Source organism: Oryzias melastigma, linkage group LG6, assembly GCF_002922805.2.
Source record: "Oryzias melastigma strain HK-1 linkage group LG6, ASM292280v2, whole genome shotgun sequence".
Taxonomy (NCBI): Eukaryota; Metazoa; Chordata; class Actinopteri; order Beloniformes; family Adrianichthyidae; genus Oryzias; species Oryzias melastigma.
In genome coordinates, this window is record NC_050517.1 from 6,585,029 (window position 1) to 6,611,851 (window position 26,823).

The following is a 26,823-nucleotide window of genomic DNA, read 5'->3' on the forward strand; positions in this document are numbered from 1 at the left end:
TGTTTTTTTTGCACAGACTTCTGGGAAATCTCTTGGATTTTGGAATTGTCTATTAGGACAGCACTAAAAAAAACAACAAACAAACGCACTATAGGTAGTAGTACGGTGGCCCTGAAGTGCCAATCACATCATCAAAACATTTTAAAAAATGAATTAATTAAAAAACTGCATTAGATTTTATCAAACAAAAACAATTCCAAAAACCAAAAAGTAAAAAAACATTTCAGAGAACAAAAAAAATTAAAAATATTTATAATTAAAATAATAAAAAATAAATATTTTTATCCTTTTTAAGTTTTAATTTCTAAAAGGTAATGTTGTTTTTACTCTGTTTTTTTTTTCATTATCATTATGATTTTTCAAATGTTTTAGTGTTGATGCGATTGGCACTTCAGGGCCACCGTAGACTAATGAAGGAATTCAGACACATTAAGAGAGACGACGTCTGGTTCCAACATGGCGACGTTACGAAAAATGGCGACTGAATGATCTTCATTTGGTGGAAACCGTTTTCTATGAGTGACATCACTCTCACTCAGTCCAGTTCTTATACAGTCAATGGATAAACTCCTGTTTAGTTTATATCAAAGTCTGAAAGGAAAGGTGTAATCAAATCAAGCTTTGCTTTTGATTTGTAAACATCAGAAAGAAACAAAATGGTTCTTTTGTGTTTTTCTTGTTTAAAATGTTGTGTTTTGTTTATTAATTTGTTGTAGCTATTGCAAATAAAAGAAGGCGGTGTTTGGAGGTGAAGCCAGCAGGGGGCTCCACTGCATCACATTAGACTGAGATCTGTGGCTGAGGATTTCCCTTCATCAAGATGAATAAATTCTACATCCTTTTTGATGTGTTTGTGTAACTTTTTGGGGTTTTTTCAGCTTGTTCAGAAGGGAGAACATTTTCAATCTCTTGTTATTCTGTCTACAAAGATGTGGATCCGTGTTGTTTTTAAGGAAACATGAGAGTTATAAAAGGAGCATTTTTCTAACTTTTTAAAAATGATGAATTTCTACCACCAATTATTCTTAAAAAATCAAGTTTTTCTGGAAATGAAGTTTACTGAACAAATTAACAAACATTTGAATAATAGTGTTTTTTTATAATGAGCTTTATCAGGAGTTTATGTTTTAACCCTTAGCCTAAAAACTGTAAATGTCTAAATTAGCCAAAAAAGCTAGCATAATGCTAAAATATTAGCTAAACTCCACATTAACTTAAAAGACTAACAATGTCTAATTTTGCCAATATTTTGGCATTATGCTAAAATATTTTATTGCATAATGCTAAAATATTAGCTAAACTCAAAATTAGCTTAGAAAACCCTGTAAAAATGTCTAATTTTGCAATATTTTTTAGCATAATGCAAAAATTTTGCTAAACTTCAAATTTTCTAAAAGAAAAAGCCTAATTTTGCCAATATCATTGTGCTAAAATATTTCATTGCATAATGCTAAAATAACAGCTAAATTTCAAACTAGCTAAAAAAACCTGGAAAAACGTTTAATTTTGACAAAACAGCTTTCATATTGTTAAATTATTACCTAACTCCACATTACCCTAAAAACTGGAATAATGTCTAAATTAGTCAAAAAAGCTAGCATAATGCTAAAATATTAGCTTAACACCATATTAACTTAAAAGACTGTAAAAATGTTTAATTTTGCCAATATTTCAGCATTATGCTAAAATATTTCTCGCATAATTCTAAAATATTAGCTAAACTCCAAATTAGCTTAAAAAAACCTGTAAAAATGTCTAATTTTGCCAATATTTTACCAATATGCTTAAATATTTTTTAGCATATTGCTAAAATATCAGCTAAACTCCAAATGAGCCAAAAAAACTATAAGAAATATGGCTAATGTGGTTTGTTTGACAGATCCTTAGGTACATCCATGACATATTTGATGCTTGAACCACAAAATGCAGGAATGTTTTAACTCTTTAACAACAGAGCTCCAGTGTTTATGTTATGTTCTTTGATTTACTGTAATTTTTTTATTTTTAGCGCAATCAATGTTAAGATATTGAAGGAGAAAAGCGTCTGGAATTACGTCAACGGTGTTAACAATTGAAAAGTTCCAGTATGTCAAAGATTTTTAAGTGTCACTGACGACGCCTCGGATGTTAAAGGGTTAAAAGAGAAAAGAACTACAACATTTCTGCATTTTCTTCCTGCAGCTGAATGTCTCAGTGGAAACCTCTGTTGTCCTGCAGCTGAAGACTTGCTGATGATGCACTGGGACGTCGATGACCCATGATGTCCACGATGGACCCATGATGTGGAGTTAATGATTCCTTGTATTTCTACTGCAATTCCAGTCAAGAGTTTTAGTGAGAAGTTTCCCCTCACTGACCCCGCTGGAGGAGCAGCCTGAACACAAACCTCGGACCCTTCAGAATTATACTGATAATTAGAGAAAAGTCACTCAGAAACAAATGCTTTACTGACTCAGACATAGAGGTTAGACTTCTCTTTGGTTTTAGTGACTGAATGAATACATAAATTGGGTTTGAGCTCCAAGCTTGTTTTCAACCATCATGACGTCCAAACAAAGACATTTTCATTTAATCCTCACATAGCACGAGGATTACTGTTACTCTTTGATTAAGTTGAGCTCAAACGGTATATAAACTAAAATCAAACCACAGGTTTGGTGTTGGACCGGGGTGGGCAAACTTTTTGACTGGAATCTGGACAAAAAAAAGCTTTCATTTTGATTGATGATCAGTAAGTACATTATACTGCAAAACGTTTTGGAATTTTTATTTCTAAACTGTGAGTCGTGTTGTCATTTTAGGGCTGATGTCCCTCAGAGAAATGATAAACTTAGAGAAATGCTGCGTTCATGTGGTGCTGGAATTATTGAAAAAAAAAACACATGAACAACAAAATCTTCCAAAATCACATGAATGCGGAATAACTTTCTGCACCATAAACAAAGTATTTGTAGAGCACCACTTATGGGTAGACCATCGACTGTATATAGAGAACTGCACAGAGCGGGTGAGACGTCACCCACAGAAAATGATTTACTTCTGGTTCCAACCAAATTTTACCGCAATATGTCCGTCGCTGTTATAGAACCAGATGTCTTCAGAATGCAGTGATTGTCTGTGTCCGTCTGTGTCTACATTTCTATGGCAACCACTCTCACCAATCAGGAGTGAGAAGGAACTAAAATCAATTATGAATCGTATCATCAACCACCAATTATGACATGAATGGAGTCGTAGTTAAAATAACTATGGGATAATCTTAACAGACAGTTTGAACCTGGAGATGATTTTAGGGAATAAGAACTCTGAACTCTTTTAAAAGCAAAAGATGAAATATTTAATGGAAACATTTAAAAAACAGAATAATATTATTCTATTCGATGTCTATTTTATACCATGTTTTCTTAGTTCAGGAGAGTTCAGGTTGTTTTTTCCATGTGTTCATAAGTTTACACACCTCTGGAATGCTCACTGATGGCTCAGGTTTCAGCTTCATTCATTATTTAAGGACAGGCGATATTAAAAAAACAAACAGCATTCCTGTGACGTATGTCAGACGGACAGTCTTGTTTTGAATGACGAAGGAAAATCCAAAAATGTTCCTTTTAAGACGGACATGCTCAAGTTCACCAGCACATCTTAAATTAGCTCTTAAAAAACACAATTTTTCTTGCTTGTTAACCCTCTAACACCACAGCTCCAGTGTTTATGTTCTTTGATTTACTGTCATTTTTTAATTGGTATCACCATCAACATATTTCCAGCAGATTCTGAAGGAGAATAACAGCTTTAGAGGTTCCTAAAGCCAAAAATTGATTCGTATCTTTGACTGTATATAATAACTGGACTGAGTGGGACCCCCCCCCCCCCTAGTGTTCCAGACAGGAAGTACTTGTTGGTTCCAAGAAGCCAAAATTTAAATATATTTTCAACTGAAAGTCCATGTGCCGTTGATTACTATAAATGACTGTATATGTGAACTGGACTAAGCGACCCTTCCCCCCTCATTTTTCAAATAAAAAGTATTTGCGACTTAAAAGAATCGAAAATTTTAAAATACTTCAAAATGAAACTATATGTGCTGTTGATTAATATCACTGATTGTGTATGAGAACTGGACTGAGAGACTCCTCCCCCCCGGTGTTCCAGACAGGAAGTATCGATAGGTTCAGAGAAGCCAAAAAATGTAAAATTATTTCCAAATGAAAGTCCATGTGCTGTTGAATAATATCATTGACTGTTTATAAGAACTGGACTGAGTGACCCTCCCCTCTTAACATTTCAAACAGGAAGTACTTGCTGGTTTCAAGACGCCAAACTTTAAAACTATTTCCATATAAAAGTCGATTTGATGTTAAATAATATAATTGAATGTATAAAGGGCTGCCTTGATTGGTCGACTAATCGAGTACATACAAGACAAATTTAATAGGCGATTAGTCGTTACTTTATATCATATGGAGTCAGAGTGTAGTGAAGTTGAAAATTATAATGCTTTTATAGGCTAATTTGGAGTTTAGCTAATATTTCAGCTGAGTCCAAGCTATATTGGCTATTTTAGGCTTTTTCGTTTTTTTTTTTAGGTGTTTTTGGAGTTTAGCTAGTATTTGGTTAATGTAGGCTTTTTTAGGGTAATTTGGGAACCTTTAAGCATTTTTAGCTATCAATTTCAGCATCTTCGGCTGTCGTCACTAGCTTTAGTATGAATATATTTAGTTCATAGTTTAAAGTTAATGATGGTTCAAATGTGTCTTTTACATCCCCTTTGTGCATGACCCGATTAGTCGACAAATTTGAAAAAATAATTGGTGATTAGTCGACTATTAAAATAATCGTTTGTGGCAGCCCTAAATGTATATGAGAACCGGACTGATTGACCCCTCCCACCTTGCATTTCAAAGGAAGTACCTGTTGGTTCCAAGAGGCCAAAATCCCAAAGACTTCTACAGAGAACTAAACAGCTGTTACTCATTAATTCTATTGATCAGAATAAACATTCTTGATCTGATACATTCTTGACATCTGTGTAAGTTATTCAAGTTATAAACGGACCAATCAGATGGTTCATTTAAAGTGGGTGGAGCCTGCTGGCCCCCATCTTTAACATTCCAAACATTTTATTGACAGATTTCATGTGGCCTTCCAATAAAGCTCACTCCTGATTGGTGGGAATGGTTTCCATAGAAACGTTGACGTACACCGACTTGGAACAATCCCTGCTTTCTGACAATGTCTGGCCCCGACATGGCGGTATCCACATCACAAAAAAATGGCGACTGAATTGACTTCATCCGGTTAGAGCCAGAAGTAAACCATTTTCTATGGGTGAGGTCACACTCACTCGGTCCAGTTCTCATGGACACTTCCTGTCTTACCATTTTGTGGACTCAAAACCAACCAAACATTTGCTAAAAAAATAAATAAAAAATATGAAAAATACTCTCAGTTTGCAAAAAGTAAGTGAAGCGTTTCAACATCAAGTCGTCTAATGGGACTGAACCTCAGACGGTGAAGCTCCTGAGATTCACAGAAATCTGTCAGCACCAACTGAAGTTTTGCAAACGTTTAACTTTTATTTACAACCTTCACATTCTTAACTGTACACACCTGATATAACCTGAAGGCAAACATTTAAAATCCATTTACACAGAAATGCACTGTCATTGGGTGTTTTAGGCTCATGGGATTCCATTCAAAGAGAAATCTACAACACTTGTTGCTCTCACTTGTCATTGTACAAACTAGTGCTTTAAAAAGAATCCCAAATTATAAAAAGGTTCAAAGCCCCGCTGCTCGTCCATGGGGCATGTTTGCGGCTGTCCGCTCAGAGTCGAGTGTCCTGAACTTCATCCTCAGCTTCCTCTGGCAGTGAGGAGATCTTGGTGGTCGGTGGCAGGGCCCTCTTGGTGGAGTTGAGACGGTGGAGCATTGGGAAGCGGTGCTGGTCCGCCGGGCTCATGGCCTGTCTCAGGTGGGTCACCTCACTCATGAGTTTCTGAAGGGACTCGTAGTTTTTCAAGGCACCATTCTCGACCATCTGCAGAAGAGGGAAGCATGAGAAGCTGTTTGGACACTTACTACGTTCAATCTTCCTTTACTAACTCGCCATAGAGCAGATGTGGCTATGGGTAATTCAGTGGATCATTTTGTTGGAATTGATGTTTAGAAGTTGCTGTCGTCGTGATCTTTTATGCAAAGAAAACATGGAGTTGGACAGCAACCGAGTTGTCAGAGCACTTCTTGTTTGGATAAATCTGTTGACTATCATGAATCGGTGTCACTTTAAGTCCTGCATAATGCTTTGTCAGCAGTTCAGGCCCTCATCACAAACAAACACAAGTCTACATCTAAAACCCCAGACTGGTACCTAATTGGTCTCTTTCTATGATCACAGGCCTGGTGTTTGGTATGTGGATCCCTGATCTAGTGCATCTATATGAAAAGAAACAAAGTGATCATCTTACATCTCTATCATCTTACATCTCTTAAAAAAAAAAAAAAAAGCTGAGTCATCATAAAAAGAATTGGAGCGAACATCCCATGTCTCTTTAAAAAGAAGCAGAGTGATCATCCTGTGGTTTAAAAAAAAGTAGAGTGATCATCCTGTGTTTCTATATAAAAAGGATAGTGATCATCCTGTGTTTCTATAAAAGGAAGCAGAGTGATCATCCTGAATCTCTTTAAAAAGAATCAGAGTGATCATCCTGTTTCCATAAAAAGAACCAGAGTGAACATTCCACAACTCCTTAAAAGAAGTAGTGTGATCCTCCCGAATCTCTTTAAAAAAAGAAGCACAATGATCATCACGCATCTCTATAAAAAGAAGCAGAGTAATCATCTCAAAACTTTTTTTTTTAAAAAGAAGCAGAGTGATCATCTGCATTTAAATAAAAAGAATCAGAGTGATCATCCCTCGTGAACAGTCTGAGACTCACCAGGAACGACTGGCACTCTAGCAGAGGCTCCACTTTGTGCTCTGATAGGATGACGGTGCAGCTGGAGAAGGACTGCTTTAGGGTCTTCCTCAGGACCACCAGAGTTCTGTTCACACACAGACATCAGTAAGGACGGCCGCTGACACATCAGACTGACATTAGGCAAAATCAGAAAAACCCTGATTCCTCATCAAAAGCATCCTTTAACATCTCCAGCTCTCACATACATACTTCACAAACTAGAGCTTATGTTACTGGAAGGACTCTAGATTGTCACCAGCTGTAGCTTGGCATTTATTAGATATTTTTGAGACCAAATCAAACAGTTGTGAGTAAACTGATGTTCAGTGGTCTGCACTGAAACTCCAACACATCCTGGTCTCCATTCAAAGACACTCACATAAACTTTCCTGGCCTCCAAAGACTTCCTGTCCAAAGTTTTTTTGATAGAACTTAAAGAATCCAAAGACTGCACGGATACTGACATGGGGTCGAGGTAAGCAGACGGCTCATCCAGCAGGAGGATGCGGGCCCGGCTCAGGATGGAGCGGGCCAGGCAGATCAGCTGTTTGTGGCCGTTGCTCAGTACGCTGCCTCCATCCACCAGATGGAAATCCAGCTTGTCAGGAAACTGCTCGATCACTGACTTTAAACCAACCTGGAAGAGAAAGAGAACGTGGGGGATGAACTTATCCATGCTGCATCCACACAGGCGGTATCAGAGCAGAGGGTCAGATGTCATCAGTGTCATGAAGAACCACGTATGTCTTAATCAATCAGAGTCATATACCGTCGTCTTAACAATTGTCCAACCACGTCTCACTGTTCAAAGTGGTGTTAGCATGTTCTCGATTAGTCGTGACTTTATATAATATGGAGTCAGAGTGTAGTAAAGAGTAGTAAAGTTATGCTAGCTTTTTGAACTATTTTGGCATTTCTTAAAGTTTTTTAATCTATTTTGGAGTTTAGCTAATATTTCAGCTACATGCTAGCTATTTTGGCTAATCTAGGATTTTTGTAATTTTTTCTTTTGGCTAATTTGAATTTTAGCTAATATTTCAGCTGCATGCTACCTAGTTTGTCTAATCTAGGATTTTTTTTTTCATTTTTTAGGCTAATTTTGAGCTTAGGTGATATTTCAGCTGCATGCTAGCTATTTTTGGCTATTTTAGTTTTTTTCAGTTTTTCAGGCTAATTAGAGTTTAGCTAATATTTCAGCTGCAGGCTAGCTATTTCTGGCTGATTTAAGTTTTTTTCCTGTTGTTTTTAGGCTAATTTGAATTTTAACTAATATTTCCGCTGCATGCTATCTATTTTTTTCTAATCTATGATTTTTTTTCTGTTTTTTAGGATAATTTTGCATTTAACTTATATTTTAGCTGGCCATCCGCTTCAGCACTTTCAGCAATTAGCTTCAGCGTTTACAGCTATCAGCACTAGCACCTTCAGCAGCCAAATTCAGTTAGTTTAAAGCTAATGATGGTTACGATGTGTGCTTTACATCCAGTTTGCAAATGAACTGATTAGTCGACTAATCGGAAAAAATAATCAGTGATTCGTCGACTATTAAAATAATCGTTGGTGGCAGCACAAAACTAAAATATGGGCGGGGCAAAGTCTCCCTGCTCCACCCATATTCTGATGCTTCCACTTACAGACAAATAGATCCATGAACGTCTTTGTTTTTCTTGTCTGAGCTGGAATCTGGATCAGAACTGCTCTGCTGGATAGCTCTGATATTGATCACCATTGTTGTTGTAGGCTGATAATAATGTTAGCTTGGGGTTGTGAGGGGCTATAAGCTAGTGGGAGAGAAGGTACACAAAGGAATGCTGGGAATGAGTGGAGGCTTTACTTCCTGATCAACAATCTTGCCAAAAACTCAGAGGTGAACTTCTAATGAACTCCAGCTGCTCTGCAGAAACTATGTCCTAGGAGATAACACGCTTTTTTCATTTTTTCTAAAAAGAAACATAATCATTATTAAAAGACCACTTTTCAGTAGATCACAAGATGATCGGAGTGGAACTTTAAGTGACATGAAAGGGTCACGTGTTCTTGGATCAATTATTCATCTGTGCTTTCCTCAAAGATGACGCATGGAGTCAAAACTGAAAACATGGATGAAAGTTGAATCATATCCATCATAGCTGCAGTTATAATCTTGGCAAAGGAAAGCTGAGCTTTACCTCCTCAGCCACCCTCCACAGGTCCTCATCGCTGTACCGTCCGTACGGGTCCAGATTCATCCGGAAAGTTCCCGTCAGAATGAAAATTCTCTTTTTACAGACAGAAACAGAAGCAAAACATCAGATCCATTTACAGTGTACATATAAAATGAGTGTTGTTTTTATTTTAAAAGACTTCAGGACGAGAGGTCTATTTTTTTCTTGTTAAGTTTCCAGACGTTACAAGAATCTTTGTTTTTCCACAGTAGTTGTGATGCACAGCCTGCTCCTCCCGTGTACCTGAGGCACCACTCCGAAGGCCTTTCTCCACGTCTGAATGGAGACGGAGCTGGACGAAACGCCATCGATGGACATCTCCCCCTCGGTGCAGGCCAGCCGCAGCAGCGCGGACAGCAGGGTACTCTTTCCGGAACCGGTCCGACCCAGCAAGCCCACCTGTTCACACGAGAACCAGGGCAACACAGAAGCAGAGACACTTCATTCAGCTTTCTGGGGATTTCCTGGTGCTGTGAACTCCACTCTGGAAATATCTTATCTAACGCTTGTCCTTGTGTGGACAGACAGTTTCTACTTGGACACAAACATTTTCTGCATATCAAAGGAGTTTGGGTTCTCAAAGCTCTGAAAACACTAACGGGAGGAGAGTCATGGTCCCGTTTAAACTGGTGTCCAAACATGTCCATGGTCTAAGATAGGCTGGACTTGGTTTATGTTTGAGTATTTCTGTTGAGGTCATTCAGTTTCATCTTCTTTTAATCTCAGCAGACCTCGTTTTGCACATTTGTAGAACATTATGTTTCATTGTGTATCTTTGTGACTTGAAACTAGAATACATTTTTTGCTGCTGATGTGAAGATTTTGTAAAAAAACAACGACAACACTGTCATCTCATCACCACGTTAGCAAACAATCACAGCTTTTTCAAAACTCTTAGCTGTCTTCAGAGATGAGCCGATGCCAGCTGACTCTGGCCACTACACTGTACTAGTGCTTTCAGACTTGAAATCTGCTATCGACAGTGTAGACCAGTGGTCCCGAACCACCAGGCCACTTGGTACTGGGCAGCAGAAAAAAATAAATAAATAATGAATAAATAAATGCGCTAACTTAAAATATTTCCATTTCGTTTATATTTTGATCTTGAAGGAAGTTTTACTTTAAAAGACTTTCGGATTCTATTCAAAACATGGGTCACGTGACCTAAAGCAGCTGCCTACTTGGCTAACTGGATTGCTAAGCAAGTAGCTCAACGCTAAATAACATAAACAAACAATAAAGCATATTTTGAAAGTTTCTTCTGGGAGAAAAAAACCAGTGAGGAAACCAAAGAAGAGCCTTTGTCTTTAAAGAATAATAAAAAAAAGAATAATAAAAATACAAAAAAAATACAACTCAGAAATGTTGTTTCATTGACTCTTCATCATCTGCATATAAAACATCTATTAATATTTTTAGAATTTTTTAAACAAAATTTCTTGTAGTGGCATTTTCTTTTGAAAATAGATTTTCATGAACCATGAGCTTAAAAATGCCAACTTCGGACCGACCCGCAAAAATATTGTCCAATTTAAACCGCGGCCTGAAAAAGGTTGGGGACCACTGCTGTAGGCCACAATATTTGAACTGAACATCCTCACAATGACTACAGTCTCTCTGGGTCAGTTTTAAATTAGTTTATTTGGAAGAACTTTCATTGTGGCTGTGGGTTCCTCAAGCTCTACAATAGAAAAAATGTCCTGTGCGTTCCCCAGGGTTCTGTACTTAGCCCTATTTTATTATTTTTATATACAGTATGATTTCTCTTAGGGAAATGTATTCATCAATTCAGCCAGATTTCATATCATTTCTATGCGGATGATATCCAGCTTTACTGTTCTTTCCCGGAAAATGATTATTACAAACTACAAAATTTGTTGGATTGTTTAACGAGCATTAGAACATGGCTGTGTAATAATCATTTACTCTTTAACAACCCAGAAAACTGAGATATTGATTTAAAAATAAAATAAAATTCCTTCCATCAGACAGCACCTTGGGTTTCTGAGCTCTTCTGTCGAAGATTCTCAGAAACCTTAGTGTCCATGTCCCTGGAAGGTCACTCAAAAAAGATCATAAAAAAACAGCTTCTGTCATCTGAGAATTGTGGCAAAATGAAAGAGTATTTTGTCTCGATCTGAAACATACTTTTATTTCTTCTCATTTAGATATCTGTAACTCTTCTTTTACCTGTTTTAACAAACGTTCACTAAACCGTCTTCAGCTTGTCTAAAACTCTTCAGCGAGGCTTTTGACAGAAACCAGCAAATGGACAAACATCAGTCCTCTACTCTCTGCTTTACATTGGTTACCTATCAAACTTAGAATTCATTTTCAAATTCTGCTTCTAGTTTTTAGTGCCTTGCATGGTCAAACCCCAGCATACGTCTCTGACCTTTTAACCCCATACTCATTGGCCCGATCCTTGAGGTCAGCCAACCAACATCTCTTAAGCAGTCCAAAACCCAGAGGAGATCTCGAATTTCAAGATGTTGCTCCTCCTCTTAGGAACTAACTCCCACTGTCATTACGTCAGATTGACTCTAAGTGTTCTAAATCCCAGGTCAAGACATTTTTACTTAGGAGAGCTTTTAGCTGATTTTAGTCCTTGTTTTACTATGTTTTACTGTTTTTAATTATTGTATTTCATTACGTTTCTTATTTGATTTGCTTTGGTTTGATGCTTCTTTTGTAAAGCCCTTTGTGATTCTTTCTGGGAAAAGTGCTATAGAAACAAAGGTATTTTATTCTTATTCTATTCTATAAGCACCAATGGCTTTTAATGGAGTCACTTCTGGTCAAATGTTGGCTGACATCTTTCCTATAATGTTGCTGTAGATCAGAGGTGTCAAACTCAATCGCACAGGGGCCAAAATCCAAAACACACCTTAGGTCGCGGGACAAACAGGATAAACATTTATTGAACACTCCGAAACTACATTTTTAAAACTTTAAAACCATAACTTTTGAAACTAATTATGAACTAGATATAGAGCATCACTTGTGTTAATGCTAGTGCAAATGGTGTAAAGAGAATTTGGCTGCTGAAGCTAATCGCTGAAAATACAGAAGCTGAAATATTACCTAAATGCCAAATTAGCTTAAAATTTTTTTTAAAAAAGCCTAGGTTAGCCAAAACAGCTAGGATGCAGCTGGAAAAATAGCTAAACTTCAAAATAGCCTACAAAATGAAGAAAAGCCTAAATTAGCTAAAACAGCTAGCATGTAGCTGAAATATTAGCTAAACTACATAATAGCCTAAAAAAATTAGTAAATGCCTAAATAGTCCAAAAAGCTAGCATGATGTCAATTTTTAACATTGCAACTTTTTAACATAATTATGAATAATAAAAAGGCAGGAATATTATTCCAGAATAAATCAACTTAAACCTTAAATAACTTTTAATATTTTACTCTCCATAAAAATATATTTTGTCAAAATTATACAAGTTACAAATAACCACAAGATAACATCAGGTCATTAATAACAATAATATAAAATGATCTGAAGGGCCGGATAGAATTACCCGGAGGGCCGGATCCGGCCCCTGGGCCTTGACTTTAACCCATGTGGTCTAGTAGTTTGCCAGCTCTTTGTTTCATGAGCTCCTGAGTAAGATCCAGTAACTCAATCTCATCAGTTTTTCTTTGTTTTCTCACACAGACTTACACTCTGGCCTCCATCCACCGAGAAGGAGATGTTACTGAGGACGGGATGTCCCGTCTCTGTGTATGTGACAGTGAGGCCCTTGACGTCCAGCTGGCCGCGGTTGGGCCAGTGTATCTGGGCGTGAGGGTTGTCGATGACGAGATCAGAGCCTTGCCTGCCCCCAGGTTTCCCCGTCGGCATGTCCTCTGACGGAAGGTCGATGAATTTGAAGACTCGGTCCACTGAACGCATCTAAAGGGAGGAAGAGTTAACTGTCATCAGAGCTGTAAGTCTAGGAGTCCCACTCTCACACAACACCAAACTTCTGTCCACTTTATCAATATCGTTTTGGATTTAAAACCATATTTCTAGAAGTCTGACCTCATGGATGTTTTAAAGACCCATTCCAATGAAAATTGGGTTTTTAACATGTTCTTGTAGCATTTTTCAGATTAAGGTATATATAAAGGAAATTAAGCCTAAAACTGCCTTTCTGAGTATTTCTTTATTTAAATTGTGGTGAATCAGGAGCAGATGAAAGAAATATTTTAGAAAAAACTTCTATTTGTGCACTGGGTGAGCCACTTGCAGACTAATAGATCCATGAACATCTTTTCTTTTCATCTGAGCTGGAGTCTGTCTCAAAATGAAGATAGCTCCAATGCTACAGATAGCTCTGGAGAAACTATGCTTCCTAGAAAACAATCAAAGAATTTTGATTGTGGATACAAATGGCATAATCAGAAATAAAATAACACATTTACATAAAACTAAAAGATGATCCGAGTTGGTCTTAAAACTGTTGAAGTAGTGGTTACTGACCGAGTCCACACACATACACACAGTGATGAACCTGCCTGGAGGTGCATACCAAGAAGTCTTCAACTCTCCCTTGCTTTCATCACTACATTTCACTGAGATTGAAGCTCATTGCAATTTTTTTTCTAGGATTGGTTTAATATTTCTGAAAACAAAATGGAAAATAAACCCAGAAACCTCCAACCACCTCACACAGCTATGAAACTCTCCTCGTCGGTAGCTGTAGGCGGCTGATCTAAAGTAACAGTAAATCTCATGAAGATTGGTAATATAATGCTGCCCTTCTTTACACAACCTGTCTGTGACCGCAACCTGATGGTCACAAACCCAGACATCCCGCTCCCCCACAATCCAGACAGCCAACTCTTTACTTCCTGTTTGTGTATAAACCTTTACAAACTTTCTGATCATGACAAAAAACTCAACTTAAATCCACCTAAACCATATTTGTAGCATATTTGACACACACTGAGACCTCCTATATCATTAGCATGATCCAAACTTTCCTTAAAAACCCATTCGTCCATGTTTTCTGCCCTGTAGTTCCTCATCATCCCACTAGGTTAGGAGTCTGCATCCTGCGGCTCCAGATCCACATGTGTCTCTTTTATCTCTCCATGGTGGCTCTTCGGTCAAACATAAAATAATTCATGGACACTGCTGACCCAGACATGTCGGCCGTCACAGTCAGCAGCTCCTGCTAATGGCTGCTTAACCAAAATTACCTAAAGAAAACAAATAAACAAAACCCACAAACTAAGACTACCAAGATCCAAACTAAAATAACAAAACCCAGCAGAGTAAGACTGCTGAGGACCAAGAGGGGAAAATAAATAAATAAAAGAAAATAGCATTTTTTAAAGCAAGGATGACTTAATTAGCATTTATTTAATTTATATTGGTTAAATGTATAAATTGATGTCTGAGGATCACATAGATGATAAACTTTGTAGGTTTTCTACAAAAAAGAAGGTCATGAATGCAAATCCATATTTCTTAAAGGCCAAAGTAAGATTATGTGGCTCCTTCTAGGTTTTGAGGAGTAGAAAACAAGCCCAAATGGTTCTTTAGCTGTTAAAGGTTGCCGACCTCTGCTCTAGGGGCAGTAGTAGGGCTTTTCCTGATCATTTCAAAATGGCTGCCCCCATGAAATCTCAAAAACACTTTTGGAGGGAGAAGTTTTAGGTAATTTTCCCAAATTTATGGTGAGAATAACTCATGTATGCATATTCATTTTTATAGATGACTACTTGCTGTGTGGAAAGAATGCAAACTTTGTTGGTTAATATTCTTTATGTTAGAGTTACACCACGTTAAAAATATGTGGATAACATAAGGTGGGTAAATAAGGTGCTTTTTACTGAATTTTTGCATCTTCAGCTAATGTTGTGTGCAAAAATGTGCCAAATCACCAAATTTATCATAATTGATAATATCTACATCTCATAAAAAATATTTTGCTAATCTTTTTGTGATTTTTATAATTGTGTTAAAAGTTACAGTAAATCAAAGACCATAAACACTGGAGCTCCAGAGTTAAAGGGTTAACATGTGTTCTTCTTTTGGATCGTTGGGTAATCATTTTTGTAATCACAATGGTAATATGTTGACGGACAAAAAGCCAAAACGCCACGGTGTGTTTTCATAGAAGCCCTTACCAGTCCGTCCACATTGATGCTGGTGATGATAGCCCATTGGAACGTCCCCAAAATAAGCATGGCCAGAGCCACGATGATTCCTATCTCCCCTGGCCGGTCCTCTGCGTTGTGAACACACATGTCAGGATTATCCAATCAAAGTGAGTCTCTCTGATGATGTCACAGCCACACACAGGTGCTGCTGGCCTCATTGGCAGGTAATGAGGTGTGAATAGAGCATTAAACCTGCACTCAACATCAACAAAGTCTGACTGAAAAACATGTGTTCTGAGAGTTCCTGAAGAACAAACTTCCATCTGACCTTATCTCCAGTAAAGCTACCATTATTTCTCTGAGATACACCATGAACTAAGTAAGATGCTACGATTCTTGGTTTAAAACTGAACCATATGTTACACCATGGAACCGGATGGTAAAGTGAATCATTGCATTCTGACCACAAATCAGTATCTTTATCTTTTAGTGTCAACTAAGTATTGTGCTAAATTTAAGAAGGATTTATTATTTATTGCTTTATTACATTACCAAGCTTAGTATAGGTCAACAGAAAGGGTTTTCTTCACTGTTGCTTCCTTATTAGCAAATTTAAAAAACGATCTTTTTCTGGTTGTTGTTGTTTTTCCATACACAAATCATAGATGAATCTGAAACAAAACAATTCTGCCAAAAAAATGAAGTTTGAACCAAATCATGGGGAAAGTGAATTGTTGCATCCCTACACCAAACTATTTAAAAAGTTTGATACAAGAAAACAACACATTTGAAAACTTTTACAGTCTTTATAAAATTATGTCTTTGTCACCCAAATCTGTCTTTAATGTTTTTTTTATTCTACAGAAAAATAAATGGCAACATCCCTTAACCCTTTAACAGCAGAGCTTTAGCTCCAGGGTTTACATTCAGTTGTAACTATTCAACCAATTACGCAAAAACCCAATTCCAGCGGATTCTGAAGCGGATAAAAGCAGGCTAGCTTTAATATGCAACATTTTACAATTTAGATGTTCTTACATCAGACGTGTCAAAGTCAAGGCCCGGGGGCCAAATCCGGCCCTCAAGATAATTTTATTTTATTGTTATTAATGACCCGATGTTATCTGGCGCCTATTTCTAACTTGTATAATTTTGACAAAATGCATTTTTATGGAGAGTAAAATATTGAAAGTTATTTAAGGTTTAAGTTGATTTATTCTGGAATAATATTCCTGCCTTTTTATTATTCAGAATTATGTTAAAAAGTTACAGTTTTAAAGTTTTAAAAATGTGGTTTAAGTGTGTTCAATAAATGTTCTAGGGTGACCTAAGGTGTGTTTTGGATCTTGGCCCCCTGTGTGGTTGAGTTCGACACCCCTGTCTTACACAACCGCCAGTTATAAGCTGATTCTGTCTCAGAGCAAAGTGGATTTGCGCTGTTATACAACACTTGATGTAAACTGCGACATATCAATGCAAAGTCAACATGAAAATCCATTTTCTCTGAATCAGCTGATTACGTGAACGGTTGGACAGTTACGGTGTGTCAAAGAGTGTGTTATTTAGATGACATCATCATTGAAGGGTTAAATGATATCATGTTTTAAAAATGTGCTTGTTTCAAATATTTTTTTTCCTCCTTAACCCTACAACACTATTTTCGGGTGATTTTCACCCAAGAAAAAGTTTTTATATGATTTTCAATATGTTGGATTTTCCTGAGTGTCATAGGATAAAGTCTCAAATATCCCAAGAATGGGTGGATCAAAGACCAAATATTTAGTTTCATTATTTATTTATTTATTTTTTAGGATTATTTTTCTTCTCAAATTCCTAATTTTTCCCTCATTTTTAGCTGTTATTCTTTTTAGGATCTTCCAATTTTTTCATTTTTCATTTTGTTAGATATACTACAGTTGAAAATAAAACAAAACAACTCTGGTGGTATCATATGTTAATCTATTCTTAATGAGAAATACTTTTTATTGGATATTTTATATTGGGTAGAAATTACCTGGCAAAAGTAAAGGTGCAATTTTTTATAGCAAATGTGTTCTAGAGTTAACATCGAATCTGAGTCTCCTTTTCCTGTTTCTATATCAGAAGTTTAGTCTCATGCAGTCTTCATACTCATGGCCTTCCTCTTATTTTCAGACTCACGGTTGGTTCCAACAGCAATGAAGGCGGCAGCAGTGAAGAAGAGTACGAAGAGCACATCACAACGGAAGAGGAACCATCTCAGGGCAGACAGGTAGTGGAACCAGGTGGCTGTGTGGGTGTTCAGAGCCTTGTGGAAGAGCGTCTCAAAGTAAGTCTGACGGCCAAATGCACGGATGGTCCATAAACCCTTCAGTGAGAGTACGAGGTGAGAGAAGATGGGGGTGCGAGCTGCTGGCGGAAACAAAGAAGTTCAGGTCAGAAGAAAGCATGAAAACAATTATCAAACCCACTGCTGCAAGATTAAACCACAAACAGAAGTATTTCTATAACTATTAAATCATATTAACTATCATATTTTATAACTAATTCCCATATATATATAAATAAATAATATGATATTTTATAACTAATTCCCATAATTCTGAGGCTGCTTCTTGTACCGTCCTACCCCCTCTGTCTGTTGTCAAAGCTCCTACCACATGTTGTCCCCTGTCTATTTTTACAGAAGGGGCCCACATGAAGCACTAATGGGAAGGAGGAGATGTGTCAACCTCCTGGAACTACCGTGGACTTGGCCGACATCAAACTTCACCTCAGCGGACTCAACACTTTACATGTAAACAGTGGGCCCGCCACAGAGCATTAACAACAAGGAGACAAAGACAAACCTGACAGCAGGTTCTTGTTGTGAGGTTTTTATCTGTGTTTGGAGTTGCGTTGAGTAAACCCGTTTGCTACCTGCTGGTATCTCATGGCCAATAACACACATAAACAATCGGACGCAAAGCAAAGCTGAATGGAAAAAGTGAAAAAGGTTGTTTGTGCTAAATGACTGAAGCTGCAGTTACAGTGAAGCTGTGAAATCATCTGTGCTTATCTTTGTACACAGAATGGCTTCAATGAAGCACAATGGTCACTAACACTATTTGTTGCAAACATAGACGCACAATTATTTTCAACAGACTCCCAGAAACTAAAACACTGCCTTGTTCAGACCACCATCTTTATGATTAATATATTTCATCATAAAGACGGCTTTTGTGAACGAACAAAACTGCCTGTTTCTCTTTGAAAAAAAAATAAACTGCATTCACCGCAACCTGGTTTAAATGAACTCTTTCATCGCAAAAATCACAGTTCTGTAGTGTCTTGATTAGGGACAGGCCGATATCATCCCTCTGTTTTGCTCTTTTTTTAGCAGCTAACAAAGCCCTTCTATATTATATTTAAAGACTTTATAAGGCATAAATAGTCCTCACTTTAGAATAGGTCACAAAAACAGTTGATTAACACGTACAGAACGTTTTATATCTACATTAATTTATTGTGAGTTACAACAGTAATATGGGTTTATAAATGATTTATTAACACAGTAACAGTACATGTCTAAAATATGGATGTATGAATATACATTTACAAGGTTTTTGAAATAAACACTTTGTAAATGAGCTAACGACTTAAAGAACCACCTCTACAGAACTGGTTTGTAAATCTTTTAATACTTAATTTTTAAATATATATGTTTAAATAATTAAAGTCTTAACATACCCTTAATAAACACATTATAGTAATCATTTTTAATCTAGAAACACGTGTTAATATCAACACATATAAGCTGCTTGCTTAATCAAGTAGGAGTGAGGCTTTATTACTGATTAATTAAGTATTAACTCATACTCATCTAATACTTAACTAATACTTAGAAGTGTGTAGTTATTTTAAAGTGTCACCAAATTATTTTGACAGCACTTCTCCTGCTGTGCCTGCCGGTCAAAGTCAATAAAATGTTCAAATATTCAATTTTCGGTTAATACCGATACTGTAAAAATATATCACCAATTCCTAATCTTTAAAAATCCTAAAGGTCACAGAATTTCTCATATGCAGTATAGTAGAGAAACTTCAGAGACCAGGTGAGTACAGGTAAGCCCCACCCCCTTGCGGAATTCAAGGATTATTAATGTCAGGGGTTAAAAACAACTTCCAGATGAAATGCTTCTAAACGTTTGGATTTCAAATTATAACAATTTTACTTTTTTAATTACTGCATAGTGTTAAGTTAAAATTGTAACTCTTTAACTTCATTACTATTTGATGATTTTAAATACAAATGATTGTTTTATTTGTTACAATACAGGACTTTCCGTTTAGGTTGCAATGACTTAAATACCGACTCCTACAAACATGGTGCATTTTTAACATGTTCTTGTAGCCTTTTTCTGATGATGGAGGACACATATTAAGAAAATAAAAAGTAAAATTACATTTCTAAGAGTGTATTCAGACTGGAAAAGACCACTTAATTTGGTCTGGATGAAGTCCTGAACCTTGTATTTTGGTCAATATTCAGACTGCTGTCAAGGGGACTTTCCTGTTTCAAACTGAAGCTTGTAAACTACTAGAGGTGGAAATTATGAAAGTTCTGAGCTTTGCAATCCTTGTCGAGATAGTTCACTTATTCAAAATTTAAATTTCGCTGACAAATTTTATATTTCAACAGCTGGAGAGAGAATAAACAGATGGGTGATGGGAAGTGGGGGTTGGTAGAAACTATGTCCTAGAAAAGACTTTTTTTTTATTTTGGCTCAAAATGGCATAAAATTTGATTTTTTTTAAAAGATAATCATAGTGCGGGGCCTTAACAATACAATCAGTAAAGTGTCTATTTCTATTCAGCAGCATGATAATCAGTTTAACCTTTCACCTCAGTAACTCCTTTAAACATCTTTCATTTATTTAAATTTAAATTTGTTTTTCTAGTTTAGCACCCGTGCACCTGGGATCCACTTTCAGTTTAGACAGAAATGTGTGGCAGAGTGAGACGTTCAGCTTTCATTCGGTCTGGCTGACGCGTTGCATCAAACACCAGAAAGAATGACACCAGGATGGGGCTGCAGGAAATCCCAGCTCAGCTCGCCTGTCTAGCCTCTCATCCTCTCCGCAGATCTGGAAAGATCTCGCCGTCATCACCAAAGTATGCATCAAAAAACAAAAAAATGAACGGGGAAAAAACAGGGGATATCCAACGTATTGACACCCTGATCAACAATCCAGAGACCTGTTTTTATGCTGCATTAAAACGTTCTGTCAAATTTTAAAACAAACTGTAAGGTTTTGTATTCGTGTGTTTATGTCTAAGTGGGTTTTTTTGGCTCCAGTGTTTATGTTCTTTGATTTACTGTTGCTATTCTACCGTTAACACGATAATTCCAGTAGATTATGAAGGAGAAATAAAAACTGATTTATTTATTTATCAATTTCTAAACTACGGTAGAAAAACAAATCATTTTTGATGTTTCCATTTAAAAAAAATCGAAAATGAAGCAAATGAATGTTTAAATTCATTTTCTAAGAAAACCTTTTTATTACCTTCAGCTTCCAGCTGTTTGAGTTGCTGTCCTGTTCGTAGGTAATACTTCCTGAGGGCAACAAAGATGACAGCCAGGGGAATGGCAGCGATGAAGATGTAGGGCCGCATGATGGACACGGTGAAGATGCATCCGATGACCAGTAGTGTTAACTAATGTGAGAGGAAGAGTGTGGTAGGAGAACATAAGATACCATTCAAAACCACATACATATGACAAATAAAAAGCATATATGTCAATCTAAAAGTGGCCAAATCAGTGTGGATTTGTTAATAAAAAATTCTAAAGATTGCAAAAACTGAAACAGGTGTTTATGTTCTTTGATTTATAGTAACTTTTCAACCATTAACACGATAATTCCAGTAGATTCTGAAGGAAAAAAGGGGATTGTTGAGCCTTGAACTCTACATTAGCCTAAAAAAACAAAAAAAAAACATGTCTAAGTTAGCAAAAACAGCTAGCATAATGCTAAAATATTAGCTACACACCAAATTAGATTAAAAACTAGAAAATGTCTAAATTAGCCATTAGTTATAGCATAATGCTAAAATATAAACTAAACTCCAAATTAGCCAAAAAACTGTAAAAAAAAAAATCTAAATTAGCCTTAACAGCTAGAATAATGCTAAAATATTAGCTAAACTCCAAATTAGCCACAAAAAAAGGAAAAATCTCTAATTTCGCCATTATTCTAGCAATATACTAAAATGAGTTTTAGCATATTGCTAAAATATTAGCTAAACTCCAAATTAACCAAAAAAACTGTAAAAAAAAATGTCTAAATTAGCCTTAACAGCTAGAATAATGCTAAAATATTAGCTAAACTCCAAATTAGTCAAAAACAGGAAGACATGTTTAAATTAGCCAAAAACAGCTAGCATGTTGCCAAAATAAAAGCTAAACTCCAAATTACCCTAAAAACTCAGTAGTTGCTGAAGATTTTCAAGTTTGAATTGTGTCTCTAGCTGAAAGTATGTAGAAGTTCGCAAGTTTCAAAGTGCACAAAGTTTTTGAAGGGTTTGATCACTATCACATTCATTCCCTATGGGGTATAATTTGCTCAATATTTCAAAAACAATAAAGTTTATGAAAAACAAAACCTTGATAACAAAATGACTGAAATAATTGAAAGTGTGATTGAGTTTTTTCGTTCCAAAAAATGTACGGGAAGTTGCAGGAGAACCACTATAGTGTGTCTGCTGTAAATAATAAAACTGTTAAATAAAATAAAATAATGCTTCTTTAGTTTCTGCACTTGCAACTACAAAGACAGGATTTTTGTCTACGTAGACAATTTCGACTACAGCTTTATTGTTGTATTGGTTTCTAAATTTTCCGGTAACTTTCATTTGTGGTACAATACCTGTATGAGGTCAAAAAGCATGGGAGGCAGCATGTCTTCAATAATGGCCATGTCCTTGGTAAATCTGTTCATTATCCGGGCTAAAACACACATAGAAACATCCAGATTAGCTCCTTACATCAAACCCCAGTGAAAATGCAGCTCAAGGTGTATTCAGAGTGGAAACGTCTGTTTGTCCGGATGGAGTCCTGAACCTTGTGTTTGGTCTGTATTTAGACTGACTTCCAAACAGATATTTCTGTTTCAAACCAAAGCTTGTAAATAAAAAGATCTCTTCAGTCATTGGTAAGGGGGTTTGAGGGCGGGGCAAAGCAATAAGAGAGAGATTAATGCCTCGCTTCCACTGAGCGGTCCAAACTGAACTGGACTTTTGAGCGTTTCCGTTACAACATCGACCCTTTATGCAGGAGTGACTGGTACCATTTCTGGTTCCCCATTGGTTGTAGATCCATAGAAAAGTGGAATGGACCTGTAGGGTGGAGCTTCTGTCGTTGCATGACATAATCTATTAATTGGCGGAAAGGTTTTACAACAACAGCAAGCCTCCGACCAGCCATTTTCCGGAGATCCAGAGAGTTTTGTCTTCTTTCGACTGGATTCTTCTTTCTCTCCCCAAATCGTCTTGCAAAGAATATTAAATTCTTTACATTACCGGTGGTTGGGTTGGGGACATGAAACACACCAAATTCACGAATACGGAGACCCCCACCCCCATTTCCGTCTCACCCAACCCTCACAGCCAAAGAATGTCCGTTAACAATCCATACTCATCCAAAACACTTCTGATCGTGCTTTATAGAACATTTATTGAAGAACATTGGAGTATTTCTCCACATAAAGAGTTTTTTTTTTTTTAATTCAGAACAATAGAATGTTCTGCAGCATAGAGGCATCTCTAACAACACCTGCTCTGGATTATAATTATCCTCCGCGGTTATCTTTTTCATTTTCCGACCGTTTCTGAGTCAACTGATGCAGCTTCTCTCGTTTTAACGCACAGCTACGTCACTGGTCTACAGCAGGGGTCCCCAAACTTTTTCAAGTGAGCGTCACATAACTGTTTTCTTCTCTGATGTGGGGCCAGGATCGGTTTGTAGGCTAACAGAAAAAGTGTAATGATCACAGTCTAAACGTAAAAAATTATGGTTTTCCAGAAAGCCACACATAGTCAAATTTAAAATAATTAATTTCTGTAATCTTCACAGAAAGAAAATAATGCTAAAATATTTTTAAAAAGTAGATATATAGCATTACCTGTGATAGATTAATAGCAGAGCTTATTCAGACTGAGGAAACTCACAGTGAACAGGAAATGAACTGAGACCAGATTGAAAGATGGTCCTGGACCAGGGTCTGCTTGGGTTTATTCAGACTGAAACTTTGTTGTGAATTATGGGGGGAAACAAACGCGTTCACTTTAAGCAAACCAAATGTATCCAGTCTGAATACACCCTCAGTGTGGTTCCTCCACAAGTAATAAATATGACATCGAAACAAAGAAGAGAGCACCTGTTTTGATGGAATTGAGCACGGACATGGGGGCGCGCAGCACAGCGCTCAGCATCTGCTCGTGAAGTCTTTCAGAAACGGTGAGTAATGAGTGCACCAGAGGAAGACCCCTGAAGACTCCGAGGGCCAGTATGCTGTCTGAATGGGCCACGAAGATGTAGATGATGTAATAGGCACTGGTCGGTGTCACAATGACAGCCAGGTGGACCGGGGGGGACGAGGAATTGATGGGCTGATCGTCGATGTAGTTGGGTGAGTTTGGGTTGGCACCATCTCTCCAGACTTTACTGATAAAACAGAGCAGGAAATAGAATTGGGTTCAACCAAAACTGAACTCTAAAAACTCACTCATAAGATTCATTAAGACCCCCTGCGATAAAATCCTGATTTTTGAGTTCTTAACATGTCTGTGTGGCATTTTTCGTCTGAAAGAGAACAAATGTAATAAGAATTCATTTTGTTTTTTCATTTCCGAGTATTTCTCCTTTTAAATCAATCAAACTGTCTTGGACAGACTCTGTTTGAATGAATGATCTTCTTTCCATCAACAGCTCTGCTGCACATGCACTAAACCCTCATCTGTTCCTAGTGTCTAGTTCAGGTTCTGGAGAAGAGAAGATGGTATCTTCACATTGACTGCAGTCAAATGAGCCGCCGTTCACATTTCTGTGGTCAAATCAGCATCACTGGATTTTTGGTTTGAGTTTCATCCAATACTTACGGTAGCAGGACTGAGAACGCTGGAAAATCTCCACCAGACTCCACGGAGCTTCTTGATGTGACCACGGAAATGTGAACGGCGGCTCATTTGACCGCAGTTGGAAAGGATTGTAAATCAATGAAAGAGCATTTTGATGTTAGCTTTGATTATTTTATCAAGAACTCTGAGAAACCAATGATTGAATGTATTGATCACAGTCAATAAACATTGGAGAATTAGCTAAAAGAGTCTTTGGTGAACTGGAAGGAGAAAGAATCAGGATTTTGGAGGAAGTTCTGTCCATGAAGATCTTCACTTCCTCGTCCAGCTGACATCCGGATCAGAACCATACGGCTGGACATTACCCAGATTGATGGATGTTTTTATGTAGTAGTGGTGAAGATTTACACTAGTGAGATACAGAGCTATGATAATCAGACAGGGGGGATCAGGGGTGGAGCTACTCAGCTCCAAAAGCCACGCCCCCTCAGAGGAGATTTTGGAAACAGAGGCTTCAGATCAACATGAAAAATGGCTTTTTAGGACCTTTAGGATGTGGGATTTTCGTTAAAAATGTCATAATCAGAATTAAAACACAACTGGGAATGTTTTTTTTTAATAAAAAAAAATTGTAGTCGAGGAACTTAAGTAAACTAAAACATGACATTCCTGCCAAAACTGTACCAAACATTGAAAAAGTACACATTTCAAACTCTAAAACAATATTTGTTTTTGAGGATGAGGATTACTTTGTGGAATATTGATACTCACTCTGTTATGAGAAAAATACCAATGACTGATCCAGCCACCTATCAACAGAGAGAAGGACAGAGAAGATAATTTATGTTCACCACATTCAAGAAATAGACTTTAAAATGGTTTGAATCTTACCTCAATGGCAAAAACAATAGCAATGAAAATAAGGACATAAATCAAGGTTCTGTTGACGGAAACATAGCGGAGGTAAGTGCTCCACGAGGTCGTCACAAAGACGTTCTCACGCTCATCTGCAAAGCATTGCTGTGGACAACAGAAGATGTTGATTGACCGTCTGAAGAGCGTTTGTTTGTATGTGATAAGACATAAAAAAATTCCTGTGTATTAAACACACCTCCATGTCTTCTTCATCCACCTCCTCAGTGATTTCAAACACGCTGTCCTTGGACAGGCGGCGTGCGTAGATGTCCAGCTCCGTCGCCAGGTCGTACTGCGGTGTGACGGACAGCTTCTTTCTGAACGACGACTGCATCTTGTCCCTGCGGTCTTGGCCCTGAGCATTGGTGATGAAGGCCAGGACGGACTGGCGCCGCTGTCCGCCGAGGTGCTGCAGCCCGTGGTGGTACAGGTTACTCCTCGGAAGTACCTCCTCCACTTGATCATCCTCTGGCACCACGGAGAATCTCCTGTCTGAAAGTTCGTTGACACCCTCCTCCATGAGTGACGGCGGCAGCGTGCCCATCTGCTGGGAGTTCCCTATGAAGGAGATTTTACGAGCAGCTGCAATGGGATTCAGGATGAGAGACTGTTTGCGTTTCTCCGGGTATCCGTCGACACCGTTGTGACTCTGGGGTGGTGCGTGCTGGAACGACTGGCGAAGGGCTTCTGGGCCTCGGAATCCGGCGGTTTCGTCGACCGAGACCCTCCGGAGAGTTTCCGTGAGAATGGAGGAGCGCCGCTCCGCGACGATGTTGTCGTAAGCTTCGAGACCGAGCAGCAGGGAGCTGAAGTCGGGGCGTTGGGCCTGCAGCTCTGAGAAGGTGCCGTAGAAGTAGCACTCTCCGTTGTGCAGCATGAGGATTTTGTCGGAGCGCTTGAGATGCTCCAGCTTGCTGGTGACCACAACTCGAGTCTTGGAGCCCATCAGCTTGCAGACACATCTGTGGAGAGAGGAGGAGGAGTGCTGTTGAAAAATGTTTACTCACTGTAACTTTTCAACCGTGAAAATGATTCAGAATCTACTGGAATTACTCTGATTGTGCTAACAATTAAAAATGACAGTACACCAACACTGGAGCGGTGGTGTTAAAGGGTTAAACATGAAACAACAAGAGAAAACCTTCACCACCCCCACTCTACTGCCACATGAAAGAGTCTCTGTCGCATACGTACTTATCAAAGACCTCTTTCTCTGTTGCGATGTCCAGGTGGGTGAAAGGAGCATCCAGCAGGTAAAGGTCTGCATCTTTATACACACTCCTGGAAGACAGAGCAGCCAGTCAGAGAGATTTCACAAAGGAAAATGATCACAAGTAGGAGTGGAAGTTATGTTACTGGATAAAAATAGGAAAGGATAGGCCTTAATAAGCATTTGCTTCCGCCTATCCCTTTTTCAAACATGTATTAATCGAATTCAGTTTGAGACTTTTTCTTAGCAAACGGAGATTGTATTGATTTTTTTTTTTTTGCTTTGCAGTGTTTTTTTTTTACGTTTGAAATAAATCTTAATCTAAATGCCAAAGGAAAT

General features: G+C 37.7%; 2 protein-coding genes and 1 long non-coding RNA gene across 5 annotated transcripts in view; 2 read left to right on the plus strand and 1 right to left on the minus strand.

Annotated features, from left to right (window-relative positions):
* The window catches only part of cttnbp2 (cortactin binding protein 2), an 85,398-nt gene extending 84,555 nt beyond the window's left edge, over positions 1 to 843 (plus strand). For both annotated transcript variants that reach the window (XM_024261919.2, XM_024261920.2), the window contains exon 24: positions 717 to 843. The gene's annotated coding sequence lies outside the window, so the exon portion shown is untranslated. The remainder of the gene's footprint in view (positions 1 to 716) is intronic.
* A 4,705-nt stretch (positions 844 to 5,548) lies between these two features.
* Positions 5,549 to 26,823, minus strand: part of cftr (CF transmembrane conductance regulator) — a 54,568-nt gene continuing 33,293 nt past the window's right edge. Inside the window, exons 13-27 of one of the 2 annotated variants that reach the window (XM_024261925.2) lie at positions 26,469 to 26,555; positions 25,471 to 26,236; positions 25,251 to 25,379; positions 25,131 to 25,168; positions 23,660 to 23,946; positions 22,151 to 22,230; positions 20,789 to 20,939; positions 17,420 to 17,647; positions 15,287 to 15,387; positions 12,831 to 13,061; positions 9,404 to 9,559; positions 9,125 to 9,214; positions 7,421 to 7,593; positions 6,936 to 7,041; positions 5,549 to 6,037 (exon numbers count right to left, since the gene is read on the minus strand). In XM_024261925.2, coding sequence (XP_024117693.1) covers positions 5,825 to 6,037; positions 6,936 to 7,041; positions 7,421 to 7,593; positions 9,125 to 9,214; positions 9,404 to 9,559; positions 12,831 to 13,061; positions 15,287 to 15,387; positions 17,420 to 17,647; positions 20,789 to 20,939; positions 22,151 to 22,230; positions 23,660 to 23,946; positions 25,131 to 25,168; positions 25,251 to 25,379; positions 25,471 to 26,236; positions 26,469 to 26,555 — 2,836 coding nt within the window. In that variant the 3' untranslated portion in view covers positions 5,549 to 5,824. Of the gene's footprint in view, positions 6,038 to 6,935; positions 7,042 to 7,420; positions 7,594 to 9,124; positions 9,215 to 9,403; positions 9,560 to 12,830; positions 13,062 to 15,286; positions 15,388 to 17,419; positions 17,651 to 20,788; positions 20,940 to 22,150; positions 22,231 to 23,659; positions 23,947 to 25,130; positions 25,169 to 25,250; positions 25,380 to 25,470; positions 26,237 to 26,468; positions 26,556 to 26,823 lie in introns of both variants that reach the window. The other variant, XM_024261924.2, reaches the window with a different exon arrangement.
* LOC112139208 lies at positions 12,957 to 18,583 on the plus strand. The gene is made up of 3 exons (XR_004948002.1): positions 12,957 to 13,095; positions 17,414 to 17,673; positions 17,925 to 18,583. It is a non-coding gene; the product is annotated as an uncharacterized LOC112139208 (long non-coding RNA).